Here is a 14,259-nt window from a genome sequence, read left to right on the forward strand (position 1 = left end):
AAAATGATTTTTTATCCCCCATTTACACAGATGTGGATGAAAATATTCGTGATCCGGCACGTATCTCCTCAAGAATATCTAATTTTGCAATATACTATTAAACTTATTACTAGTTTCAAATTATTTTTTTTTTTGAATTTGAAGATTTATTGTAAAAATTGGTACAAGGTGTTTAATTTCAAAGAATTGTCCATCAATAGCTACTACTTTTTCCAATCTTTCAGACAATATGTGGTCGAGCGTTGTCAAGCTGAAGAAATAAAATTGTTGTGACCCTGATCGTATTCCAGCTGTTAGTGCTAGACCCAAACGCATCAATTGTAGTTGATAGAGATCCCCATGAATTGAAGAGTGTCTTCAAATCCTCGTCTTTACATTTTATTGGCTGTCAACAATACTCTTTGTCTTAATGTGAAAATCACTACTTTTGAAAAGTCAAAACCAATATTAACACGATAAAGAACCGCCTTGAAAATAAGTAAAAAGTAAATTTTAAGCAAAATATTTTCAACGCACTGAAAAGATTTTTTTTTTCATATCACAAAGAAACAGAGATTTTACTTTATAGGAAATTTTGGGGAAATGTTTCGCGACGTCCAACATCTAGATATCGCTACTTTTAACCTATTACTTGTTTTAATCGCTATGCTGAAAGCCGCGACGGGATATGATTGGCTCACTTCGTTTCTATAGCACGTTTTTTGTTTATTTATTTTAAGCGCGATTTTCAGTATGCCTGACGCAAGGAATAGTGCGTTTAGAGATTAAATTATTAGTTCATTAGTATATAATAAGTAAAGTGAATTCTTGATATAGGAAGTGTTGTGTACTCGGATGCATAAATAGTAAAGAAATGAAGAATCGTTTTCGTTGGAAAAACTATTTGATTGTCATTAAAGATGGCTGATAATGTTAAAAGAAATTTATGATCGTTACAGCATGTTTTGTTGTTGTTGGTATAAATTGTATTGCCCAAGTAACATAAGAACAAATTTGTTAAAGTGCCATCAATTTAATAACTATCTTGAGAGGTTCATTTCATTAAAGAAAAAAAAGTGTAATTATCCCAATAAATATATTAGCTTAAGGCTACTTAATCAAGATAGTTTGGAATTTTTTTGGATCTATTATACAACCTTCGGCTAGTATGTTTGAGAAATCATTTGAAGCGCTCGACATAAGTCAATTTTTTTCATCTCATTTGTCTTTAAGAAATTGTTAAGAGTATGAACATGAGGGCTTTATAGATAATTCACATTCTATACTAACAGGGGATAGCTCTATATATATATAAAGAATAAATACAATAAATTCAAAATGTTCAATTCCAAATGTTCCTATATGAATAAACGAATCAAGTTAATTTCTTATGCCCCAGAAAATTGTTTTATTATACTGTCAGTACGTCTTTGGAGCTATCTCTTTTATTTTATCCCGCGATGTTGCGTGGATAATATAACATATTTTTGTCAAATATCAGAAAATCGGAAATTAAATTGTTTTTTATTTAAATTTTGTTGATTAATTAAACGTGATGTAAGGGCTGTCACGTGCCGCACCTGCGTGGCAAATTTTATCAAAGAACCAATAAATGTCCTCTCAGCGAAATGTTTTTTATAGGTGCCTATAATGCAGATTTTAATTGGCCAACCAATTTAATTTAATGGCCGAAATAACACCATCTGAATATTGGGCAAAGCAAAACTTTTCGCCAGCAGTCATAGACTTTCCTCTCTATTACTCTATGGTTCATACTTCATTCATATACACGCCTGATAATATATTCATAAAATAGCAATATTTAAAAAGAATAAATACTAAACGGATCATTTCACCAAATTTGTTAATGTAACCCTTCTAAGAGGAAATGTATTGAATTTATTCTCTTTTATTGTAACCCTTCTTAGAGGAAATGTATACATCTTTGAAACAGTTATTAATTTCTCTTTCTTAAATGGTCTTTAAAGCCTACTAAATTAATCTTCCTAATTGAATGAATGGTATACATGAAGCGGTTTTGTGTGTTTTGCGAATAGTAAAAAGTCCAAATAAATTGACGAAAAATACTTATTCGCCGTAATATAATTCTTGATGCAAATACTGTAGGATGAACGTTAACCTTGCAAATTGTAGAAAATAATGGCGCGAAAATATAATTTAATTTTATAGTGACTTAAGGTATGTCAAATTAAAGAAAATAAATAGAACTTGTATTTTAAAAAAACCTCAGTACATATTCTGATAAAAATATCAATATATACTATAAAAATACCATCAATATATACTATAAAAATACCTGAAGGCTAGTAAAGGTCATCCTAGTCATGGGTTGCCTCGTGATTGTTTTTTAGAACTCTGTGAAACAAACAAACTTTTTGATTTGTTTGTTTCACATATCACAATACTCGACAATGTATAAACCTAGACAGAATCATATTTTCACCTGACATATTGAAGATATCCCGGTGGACATTATTGAATACCCTCTTCCCGGTATAGGCGTTCGTGTTACGGAGACATAAATACGAAGAAGGAACGTTTTAAGCGAAAAATAACTTTCAATAAGAGTGGTGGGGTTTTTTTCGTCTGAGTCGACCGACCACCTCCCTTTCCGAGCTTCATATTAAATTTTTCGCATGAACGAAAACATAAATAAATATTTGTTCAAACGTCCCTTTATTTTCTGGCTGTTTTCATTCAATTGTTTGTTCCATAGGGAGATGGAAAAACGACGTAAAATATCGTCATATACATAGTCGAAGACAACATATACATGCAGTTATTTATTTTAGAATGTAAATTTAAAATGATGATTCTTTCAACCTTTACTCTCCGTGGTCTCGGTATTTCTCGGTAGTTCTTATTGTTATTCTAACAACTTTAATAATTAAGAATTATTTTGTTTTTCTCTATCGAATATTATTATTCCCTTTTACTATTCGAAAAGTATCGTTTAGTACAAGAAATCGAATGAGTACGCCCTACAATGTTGGATCCAAGGATAGGAGCTTTAAAGAATCAGCAAGCAGACATTTTTTGAGCTATGCATGATTAATTGGCGAACAATGTCTATATGTTCACATATGTGCGAAATGTCTGTCTATTTCTATGTCTGCAGATTGTAGAAGAGAAAAAGCAATCACATTCATCGATTTAGAAAAATACTGGAAATTAAATGGAGATGTTGTGTAAAAATGAATTTATGAAAGAGACCTCTCAGAATGACGTGGCAGCTGATTACTGTATCGAAGCCTAAATATTGGACGTTGTACAAATACTTGTTGGAATACTCGATAGGTATAAATCTACCAACGATAACATACAGAATGGGTCCCTTCTATTGATGGACGGAGTCTTTCGTTTAGCTCAACAATCATGTCCCACCACGGAGATTAGTATCTTCGCTATTAATGGACATTTCTGAAATTTATTTTTCTCAGGACGAGCTAACAATGGACGAATTAGGTGCAATAGCAATAATATGAATAAGTGCGGCAAGACCACTGAAGTCTATCGAAGAGAGTACCGTCAGCATTAAAAAGACAATAAATGTTGTAATACCAGGAAATAGTCGAGATTGTAAAAAATGTCAGAGAACAAGTATCCACTCAATTGTTGGGGAAAATGATTTATTAAGGAGCTAGCAAACAGACGAACAAACAAATAATCACGAATAAAATACGTACTGTATAAACTTGCACTTACTTTGGAGAGTTTTGGAAGTTGAACATATTCTCCTCAAAATTATTAAACTCTTCAAGTAAGGGTAGATGGGATCCTATACAATGGACTCACAGTGGGTAAGTGTGAAACTATTTACTACAGATGTTTTTCTATGTAATGCAACGTTGTGAAAAGTATTTAAACAATATAGCTCTCAGTATAAAGCCACACATTTCTGGACTGATTTGATATTGGGTAAGTCAAATGTTTACGTTATACAGAACCTTATCGGTTGAGAATAAGTTAAGAACAATCCGATATACTGACAGTTGTCATCACCTGATATTGCAAATCTCAACGGAATCTGATTAGTTTTTCTAGGTCACCTTTAAAATAAATGGTATTTTTGAAATAAAGCGAGTTACAAAATGTAGTTCTAACAAGAATTGAATTCGGAGTAGTTTTTAAGTTTCGCGAAAGGCCAAAAGTCTGATGACGTTAGATAAGGTGAATAGGTCAGTTCCAATTTTTTTCGAATTTAAATGATTGAAATAACAAAAATTGAGAATTAAAACAAATAGCTGTCGGTCTGACTTACCAATAATATAATTCTGGCTTACCATTTGTGTCGGTAATTACTTTTTGGTTTTCTCGGTAAAGTCAACACGTTAATTATAATGGATTATTAAGATGTCTATTTTAAAGTATTAGCCATTTGATTTTATACGACTTGTTCATCTCTCAGGAAATTTATGCATGCTATTCCAAACCAAAAAAAAATCCAATTAATTTCTTCGGAATCGACTTGCTGTGAAAGTGCCATTCTGAAAAAGCGTATCTCATCTACGTCAAAAAGTGTTAGTCGGATAGAGCCGGGTCTGGAGACTATAAAACTTCCAATCCAGCGATAAGAGTTAATAGTTAAGTTATTTCGACGCCAATCTGGCCCTACCAGAGACAGAGCATGGTCTTGGAATACTGCGATTTAGCCTTGCAGTAGATGGCTCGGTTTTGCTATTTTTTCTATCGCGAGGAATTTTCGAAATAAATCCCTTTAAGCATCCATTACTATGACTCAGCAGAAATGACTCTCTTTGATGCATCTGAAATAGCATTTCACAGATAATGTTTCTGTTTTCTAATTGCTTGTCTTGTAATTTTTGTGTCAGCTCTTTTTCGCATAACTGCATCCATTAATGTGAAAAGCAGTGGAGTGACGATGTCTCAATAGTGAACACCGGTTCGGACCTCAAATGTATTTGAAAATGTATTTCGCACTTGCACGGAAATAATAAAGGCATCGTAAGACTCCTCAAGAAGTTTAATAAGTTTTAGAGAAACATGTTCAGCTGCCAAAACGTGGCCGCAGCCTTATTTAAACACTTCATTTCAGATCTGCCGAGAAAAGAGCACATTGACGTAGCATTTTATGCTGATGATACCGCTTTCTTCACGGCCTCCATGCTCGAAGTTACCATTCAAGAATATTTGCAATAGCAGCTCGATCATGCCAAGTGGTTCAAATTCTGGATGTCAACCCCAGTCAACCCCTTCAAAAAGCCAGGCCATCATTTTCCATAAGAAGCGTTATGCACTGCGCATCTCGCAACGTAAGATCGACACCGCAAAAATTCCATGGCTGGATAACGTCATGTACCTAGGTCGCCACCTCGACCGACGGTTCGACTGGCATTCCCAAATCCAGAAAGCAATCCAGAAAGATTCGAGGGTAGAAAACCTGCTATCTTCTCTGATCTGTCCTTCTAGCATACTCCATCGGTCGGTATACCTTTACGGAACTAATGTCCACCTCAAGTTTGTTACAATCAACCAAGTTAAACGGCTTCAAGTTTTCCAAAATAAGCGCTTTAAGAGAATCTTAAACGCCTTATGATTTGTCAGAAATAATCAAATTCATAAGGAAACTTACACTCCAGAAATCAAGCACTTCATATCTCAATCCTTCCACAGACAACAATTAAGCTTTAGTTGTTCAGAAAACGCGCTTGTTCGCGAGCTGGTCGACATGCTGGGAGCTTAGCACCGCGTCACCGCTAACCTCCCCTTTACCAGGTTGAAACGACCTCATCCGTTGCTGCAGTCATAACTTTTGCCCCCATATGACAGCAGCTATAGTAAGTTTCACTAACTGTATTTTCGCCGAATCCTCGTGCCCAATAATGGCTTCCCGGTTAGCGGTTGCCATATCCCGAAATTTAATGCACTAGTAGTAGCGACCCATAGGGGTTAACTATGAGGCGGTTTCGATATAGTGCATTGGCCAGCCCAGAGACAGTCCCACCTAACCCGGTCCAACTTGTCACTCCAGGGCAAGTCTCCGCCACCAGGTATGTGTCTTGCATTCCTCCGCTTGGTTTTAGGTCAGAACAAAAAAATCTTCCAAAAACTCACCAGAGTGGGGGCCAGTATATGCAATCGAAAGTAAAGCGAAAATCAATAAAAACGAAAACCGTATGCTTTCCACATTTAGCTAGTGTACACACAAATCTTATCCCGCTTGCTCTTCTCCGATTGAATCTTCGCGAGTTCTCATTTGTGCGATCTCCATAAACACCCAACATTTGGTACGAAACTAATACCTCAATAGTTCATACGTTGTATAAAATGTAAATGTAATCTGGTTCTTACCTGCATGGGTATCGTTTTAGATGTAACAATTTTCGCTGATCGGCACTGAGTAATACAGGTACCGTGTCCGCCAGCTTGGAGCAACGGCTGAAACAGAATTTAATTTTAATAATCACCGTGCAGCAACTGAACACCCAAAAATTACTCGCATTAATCCAACATCCGCGTTGATTACGCAACCGAAAATAATATACATCAAAGAGCAACAAATTCAGCGGCGCTACATTCGCCCTTAACAACCTGGTTAGTACGAGAAGTTTCCCTGAAATTACGCTCAAACATAACATTATACTCTAATAACGACCAACTTTGCATAACAAGTGAAAATAAGATTTAACGCAATTAGCATTCGGCAGGGTGAATTTTCGAATCGGGCCTACAACAACAACGAAGGCGGCAGCAGTAGCGAATCAGGGGGGAGAGGCGGAACAAAGTTGGAAAGGAAAATTTCGCGGAAATTTCTTTGAAGCCAGTCGGATTTCGGTCTGATTTCGAGAAGACGTGGTTCAAAAGCCGTCCTCGTCACCTTCAGACCGAGTTAATAAAGGAACTGAAGGGCGGACTTGATAACGTCAAGAATAATATGAGAAAGTTAAATAGAACAAAACAGACTGTATGGTTTTATGTTTTATACGATGGGTATTGTTTGCCTGATTTATCATGATTCCACGTAAATAGCTTTTTTCTTTCTTTCTCTTCAGAATTTTGTATCAAAGTTGTCTTAAATAGTTTTTTACTTTTCTGTATCATAAGGGTTGTAAATTATTCAAGGCCTTATTGTAAAAAAATGCGTACAAGTATTATTTGCCGCTAGTAATTGTTTTCATCTATTTGGCGATATAACAGGTCAACTGAAAAGTCCTCGGCCTGACACATAGTTGGCGCTACGAGAATTAAATCCATATGTTTTTTAGTTAGCACTAACTGTCAAAAGAGGCGTGTATAAATTTGACAGCTGTCGGATCATTAGTTTGCGAATTATAGCATTTTCAGCGAAGCAACTTTTGTTATTGTGAAAAAAAATTGATAAAAAGGAATTTCGCGTGGTGATAAAATATTGCTTTTTGAAAGGAAAAAATATAGTTGAAACAAAAAATTGGCTTGGTGCCGAGTTTCCGGACATTGTTCCAAGTAAATCAACCGTCAGGGATTGGTATGCTAAGTTTAGACGTGGTAAAATGAGCACCGAAGACGATTGTTATCGATGAAAACATTTAAAAAATTCACAAAATGATTTTGAATAGCCGTATATTGAAATTGAATGAAATAACAGACACTCTAAAGATATCAACTGAATGTGTACATCATATCATTCACGAATATTTGGGTATAAGGAAGCTCTGTGCAAAGTGGGTGCCGCGCAGGCTTACTTTTGACCAAAAACAACGACGAGTTGATGATTCGTAGCAGTATTTGAAGATGATCAAGTGTAATAAACGCGAGTTTTTTCGTCGATATGTGACAACGGATGAATCATGGCTCCATTATTTCACTCCGAAATCCAATCGACAGTCATCCGAGTGGTCTGCAAACAATCAACCCGTTCCTAAGCGTGGGAAAACGCAACAGTCGGCTAGAAAGGTTATGGCGTCTGTATTTTGAAGAAGGAAGGACCATCAGCGACTATTACAAGCGTTATTGGACTGTTTGAACGACGAAATCGCCGAAAAAGGCCGCATTTGAAGAAAAAAAAGTGCTGCTTTACCAAGACAATGAACCGTGTCACAAGTCAGTGAAAACGATGGTAAAAATCCATGACTTGGGCTTCGAATTGCTTCCTCATCCACCGTATTCTCCAGATCTGGCCCCCAGCGACTATTTCCTTTTTTTAGATCTCAAAGGAATGCTCAATCGCCGAAATTGATTCCTATTTTGAAGCAAACGGCAAATCGTACTACAAAAATGGTATCAAAAATTTGGAGGGTCGCTATAACCAGTGTATCACCCTTGAAGGGAATTATGTTGAATAAAAAAAACTAATTTTGCCAAAAAATGTGTTTTACTATGGTAGGCCGGAGACTTTTCAATTTACAAGTTATTCGAAGTCAAATAATCAACTTATATTTTAATCTAATCGATCTAATACTTTCTATATTCCTAAGTTGGTGTTTTTCCTGAATTTACGATTAGAGTTCACCAATGGTAGTTTCAAATGAACTAGTTTATAACATACAGGCCGATGTTCTTTGTCAAACATATGATGTCGATCATAATGATGATCGAAACCATGATTGAAATTCCAGGACTCATTTACGCAGACAATATTGTAAAAAAATTATTATGAAAAATGACTATATTAGATTTACTACTTTAAAATAATTTGCAACAGAAATCTAAAAATGCTCTAAAAAGGCTCCTATAGTACTACTAATAAAGCGGTCAATGCGCGTCATATTTGACGGCGAGTACACCAAATGCAGGAAAATTCCTTTTAAACTCGGAGTGGATTGTTACTTCCCATTTATTCTAGTTAAAAAGAAATAAAATTCTGTCTGATGCATCACAACATGTAACCGTCTATAAAATTAAATTTGTGTTGATACTGACCAATATTATTGTTAAACTTCTTCAAACTAATAGTGATAATAATTAGAAGTTACAAACTGGCAAATGTTATAAATAAAAATTCTAACTTAATGCGGCAACATTGTGACGTGTTGACGTCATACATTTTGATGACGTGCATTAGCTGTTTTATTGGATAGACATAGATATGACATAATTAAAGGAGATATTTTCAGATAAAGGAATCGTAAAAACCTGATACCTATATATATATAACCAGGCTGGGTAAGACCGGATGTCTTCTGGGATGATTTCTAAATTGGTCACTCGCCAGTCGGTAGGCTTAAGGCCGTGATTCGGAGCCCACGTTAAAGAGTAGGTCTAGTCGAGATAAAACATCGTTGGTAAAAAGGAGACTTTAAAATATAAAATAAAACGATAGACCAAATTTATAGAATCACGGATATATCAACTGAAAATTATCATATGCGAAAAGAAGTGTTTTCTAGATATATCGCAGGCTTTTTATAAGGCATGCCATGAACGATAGAGTCTTCAGGGTTAAGCATGAGGATGTTTATTAGGAAATGAAATATATGAAAGTGGGAGTGCCACAGGGTAACCCCCACAGTGTGTTGGAACAACTTATGTAACTATGTATGTATTAACTTATGTACCCCCTTGTTTCTAAATTGCAATATAACATAATAACTACTTTTGCGGACAATACTGACAGATACGCCATATAAAGGTCATGAGGAAGCAGTAATACATTTGCAAACGTTAGTAACAAAATGAGTAATTGGACCAATGAATGGAATACAAATAAAGGAATTGAACATGTTCCATCAGAATAACTATATATTCATCATCAGAATATCAACATCAGGGTAATCAGAATCAGAATATTTAGGAATCATATTGGACGCGAAACTGCGCAGGAAAGTTCACATAAAATACGAGAAAAAACTGGAAATTAAAATGTAGAATAATGTGTTGATTATTTGAAAAAATTCTGCCCTGTCATCATAAAATAAGTTACTACGTATACACATATCAATATCAATCACTAATTCACAAGCAGTGGTCTTCACAGAAATTTGAAAATAGATATCATTAGCCAGGTCATCAAAAAACTGGCCTAGAGTCGTGAATAAAAATTTCGTCACCATGTCAATGTCGAGGCGGTCCAGTTTCTCTATAACGCGGATTGGACAAGACAGATGTGAAATATTAGTGTAAATAAGTTGATGAAACAACAAGTCTAAGATATTTTAATGACAATATTTTTATTTTTTTAAGTAATTTAGAACTAATTGAATTTATTGTAGAAAAATATTTTTGAACAACTATCCAAAATATTGGAGGGATCTACTCTTCGGTTTGAACTCTGTTATGATATAGTTAATTCTATTGTCCAACTCCATTACCTTGTTCTCTATATTTATGAGACTAATAACATTTAAATAATAATATAACTTAATTTAAAAGTTCTTTTATCCGATAATGTCAGATTGTTTCGAAAGTCGACTGTATAACTTTCCTTATGTTCATAAAAGTTTGTACTGTTCGTAAACAGACATGTTTTTAGAATTTTTTATTTGTAATAATTACGGCTTGATTCTCTTAAATACATTTTTTCAATATTAATTTTGTTTTAGAAATAGCGTCTATTAGAAATCCTTTGTGATTAACTATCACTTACATTATATGATGATATATCATTTTCGGTAAACTAAATTGAAAGTTTAGTGAGTGGGTAATTAATCAAGCCTTATGGCCCCGAGTGTTTGGAACAAAGTACGCCGAATAACAGGTAGATCAGCGGCGAAAGTTCGAATTAATTTTTCTCGGTTGCCTTCACGTTATGCAGCAATATGCGAGCGAATTTTGAATTAAGAAAGTTCAACCATTCGCCCTCGCCGCCGCCGCCTCCTTGTTTACCGAAGGGGGTCCGTGTAGGCGGTAAAAATTTCTCCGGATCGTAGTCCCCCCCCCCCCCTCTACGCCTCCAAGGTCATGGTTGGCATTTGCATATTTTCGCTTCGCGACATCGATCATATCCTAAAATTAAATGCGAAGGACAGAAGTCGCCCATGGGACGTCCGTTTTGATGGATGAACGAATCAAGAGATGTCAGCTGCATGTCGGGAGACGGTCATGGTACGTCAACGTTCTATATTAATCGTGAATTAAATATGTTTAATTCGATTACTTCTACTTTAGTAATAAGTCTGTCCTGTCTTCTTCTTAGAAAGTTATATCTTATGAATAAAAGACTCATAGTGTATTTTATTCATCAGTAGCTATTTAACTATGTAATAATGTATTTAATTTTTTCATTATTTTTTTTGGAATAATATTTCTTAATATTAATCGAACAAAATAAAGCAGTGCATCTAATAATTGTGAATTCTTTGTAACATACTTTGTAAAATAAACTGATTAGTGATACAGTTTATAGTTTGGTTTTGGTTATATTTTAGAGTCCCTTATTTAGCAATTAGAGTTTATCTGGCTGGACTAGATGTCAGTTTAACATGGCCTCTGAACCACGGTTCTCGGCATTAAGCCTACCAACTAGCGAGGTGGCAAACTTTAGAAATCAACCCAGCAGACTTTTAGACAAACACAATTATAAACAATCACAAACCAAATGTACACGATCATGTCCCATGTCAACCAAGCCTGCTTGCTCATAATTTCTTTAATCCATATACCAACTACCGAATTATTGTGTTGAAATGAATGCAGTTTATAAAAAACTTACTGCTTTTGATATTGTCACTGAAGATTTCACATCACTGTTATAGGGAAATGTTAATATTTTGTTTTTATTGAAGGTTATTTAAATTCATTCTAAATTAGATCAGTTATTAATTCGTTTCTATGTTTTTGAATTAGTTGCCATTCGATATAGTTGCTAGAAGGTGCTAAAAAGGTGACTCGTCAAAGATTTAAAAATTCTATTGTTAACTTTTAACGTTTAATATTGCTGAAAAATAGACAAAAAGCTTACATCAGAAGATTTACACCGTAGGCCATCTGTTACTTTAAAATAATTGTTTTAAAAATATTTTTCGATGATAGTTACTTTATTCAAAAGCTTAAAACCTCTGATAATTTATGGAAAACAATTTCGGTTAAAATGGTCGTCCAGGCTTGTATCAGTGTTGCCTACTTTTTAATCAAGTTTTGCCGCATATGCCAATATCTATTTTGCGTATATGTAAATACATTTTTTGTAGAGGGTTGGATTAAAACTACTGATTTATGAAACTTTTGCAAAACGACTGACAATATATTCCAATAGCAACCAGACTGTTCTGGAATCCAAAAATTGTTTAATAAAGGTTAAAAATTATTATATCATACAACCACTACTTCATATTGGATTTAGTTGATTTACAATGTATACGTTTGCATATGTGTACTTCAAATCCATTACTTTTACCATTTGGTTTAAGGCATAAACTGTTTGTCATCTAAAAAGGTAGATCTCATTCTTATTCAAGAGTAAAATTATTTTCTAAAATGTATAAAGATATTATCTTGAGATAAAATAATATATGATGTAGGGACAGCTACGATCCTTTAGGCCACCACGCATTCACCTACGGCAAGTTCAAAGGTTGGCAACGCCGGTGGACTGGTACCATGCGGTTGCCAGCTATAAAAGACCATCACGACGACGTCTTGCTCTCTCAACACAAAAAAACAAAAACAAAAAACATCAAGCACATCCAACTGCAATCGCAATCTCTCTCAAGTAATGAACATACTTCCATAGCAATCGAATCAAATAGCAGGCGAATTCAATTCACATGAATCTATCGAAGAAACGATAGATTCATTGACGATGAATTTAAGTCATTATTTCAAGGAAATACCTCCAAATTCATCGGAGGAGATTTTAATGTACACCATGCACTTTGGAGCACAAGCAGAGCAAATATTGCTGGTGCAGGCGTCGCCGGGATAAGAGATGAAATGGAACTTGGGCTAATTGCTCCAAGCGAACCAACTCACTACTCCCCCAATCGTCCAACAATAATTGACTTTTTTATCTATCAAAATTCGAATCAAGCCTCTGACCTGCAAGGACTCCAAGATCTCGATTCCGACCACAGGCTAATCCTCCTCACCATCAGCGACTTTTCACTGAGTTCCATTGTCCCTAAACCCATGAAAACCACTGACTGGAGTTTGTTTCAACTCGAGCTTCAACGGACGGGATCTATCCCAAGTATTAATTCCTCAGACTATCTAGAAAATGCAGTAACGAAATTCACTCTAGATATTCAGACAGCCGCAGACAGGGAAACTAAAACAAGTAGCGCTGAATCGTTTTAATTTAACCTCCTTCGAGAACTAAAAGAACGAATCAGAACCGATTAGTGAGAATAGCTCACGCCACACTGGACCCAGAGGATAAACGCACGGCGCAGCGCGCAGTCAGAGAAGTCAGGGACAGAATTAGAGAAACACGATATCACCTTAATAAAATCCCTATCCGCCCACAAACCTCGGTAGTAAACTACGACAGTCCCAGTCGTAACCTAGGGTCTCAAAACAAAATAAAAAAATCATATCCGCCCGCAAAACAATCATATCCCTAACCTGCAGCGACATAAGCCGAAGACCATTTGGTTCTAGCTGGTCATTCTAGTAAACGAAAAAAAATGTCTTGCTCTCTTGTTTTTTCTCTACCCCCTTGTAACAGTACCACTTCCACAGCGCTACCGTACTTCTTTTACCTAACCTAATATCCTGTCCATTCTTCCGTCCAACACATATATCAGTTTAAGTTGAAATAAACAAGTATTTCTTCAACCAGTGTTTTTAGTTCTCATGCAAATTGCTTACACAAAATAGTAGTGGGTGTTCGGACAAACAATCGCATCGACAGCCACACATTCCAGCCGACCTATTAGACAAACATTGCCACAATACTATTAGGTACTTCTATATATTCTAATCATTTCATGTACAAAATGCGATAAATTAATATAATATATATCTGTGTATAGTGATATATATTAGTAATCTAATAACACGACTCTAGGAAAAAAAATTCGTTCTTTGTCCTAAAGTTTATTTTATGATTTTCCGCTTAGTTATGAAGAAAAATGAAAAGAAAACACCTTTTTTTGGTATAAAGTTTGCTTTTGCAATATTTATAGTAATAATACTCATATTTGAATTTTTTATAATTTATAATTATAATTACAATTATAATCTTATATATAAAAATGAATCGCAAAATGTGTTGGTAAGCGCATAACTCAACAACGCCTGGACCAATTTGGCCAAATCTTTTTTTAAAATGTTCGTTGAAGTTCAAGGATGGTTTTTACGGCGAGAAAAATTAGAATTATTGCTGGAAAAACCCTAAAAATAGCCCTTTTCTTTTTCCCATACAAATGATTTGTAACTAAAACG

General features: G+C 35.0%; 1 protein-coding gene across 5 annotated transcripts in view; it reads right to left on the bottom strand.

Annotated features, from left to right (window-relative positions):
* rdgA (retinal degeneration A) overlaps positions 1-14,259 on the bottom strand; it is a 281,202-nt gene that overhangs the window by 19,562 nt on the left and 247,381 nt on the right. For 4 of the 5 annotated variants that reach the window (XR_013005773.1, XM_076404422.1, XM_076404430.1 and 1 more), the window contains exon 15: positions 6,313-6,399. The exons of the other annotated variant lie outside the window; for it this stretch is intronic. Coding sequence is in view for 3 of the 4 variants with exons in the window: in XM_076404422.1 (XP_076260537.1) it covers positions 6,313-6,399 (87 nt within the window). In the remaining variant the exon portion in view is untranslated. The remainder of the gene's footprint in view (positions 1-6,312; positions 6,400-14,259) is intronic. 5 annotated transcript variants of the gene reach the window in all.

This window comes from Rhynchophorus ferrugineus, unplaced genomic scaffold (assembly GCF_030347505.1).
Source record: "Rhynchophorus ferrugineus isolate W39M unplaced genomic scaffold, kcgeb_rfMv2 rfM1, whole genome shotgun sequence".
Classification (NCBI taxonomy): Eukaryota; Metazoa; Arthropoda; class Insecta; order Coleoptera; family Curculionidae; genus Rhynchophorus; species Rhynchophorus ferrugineus.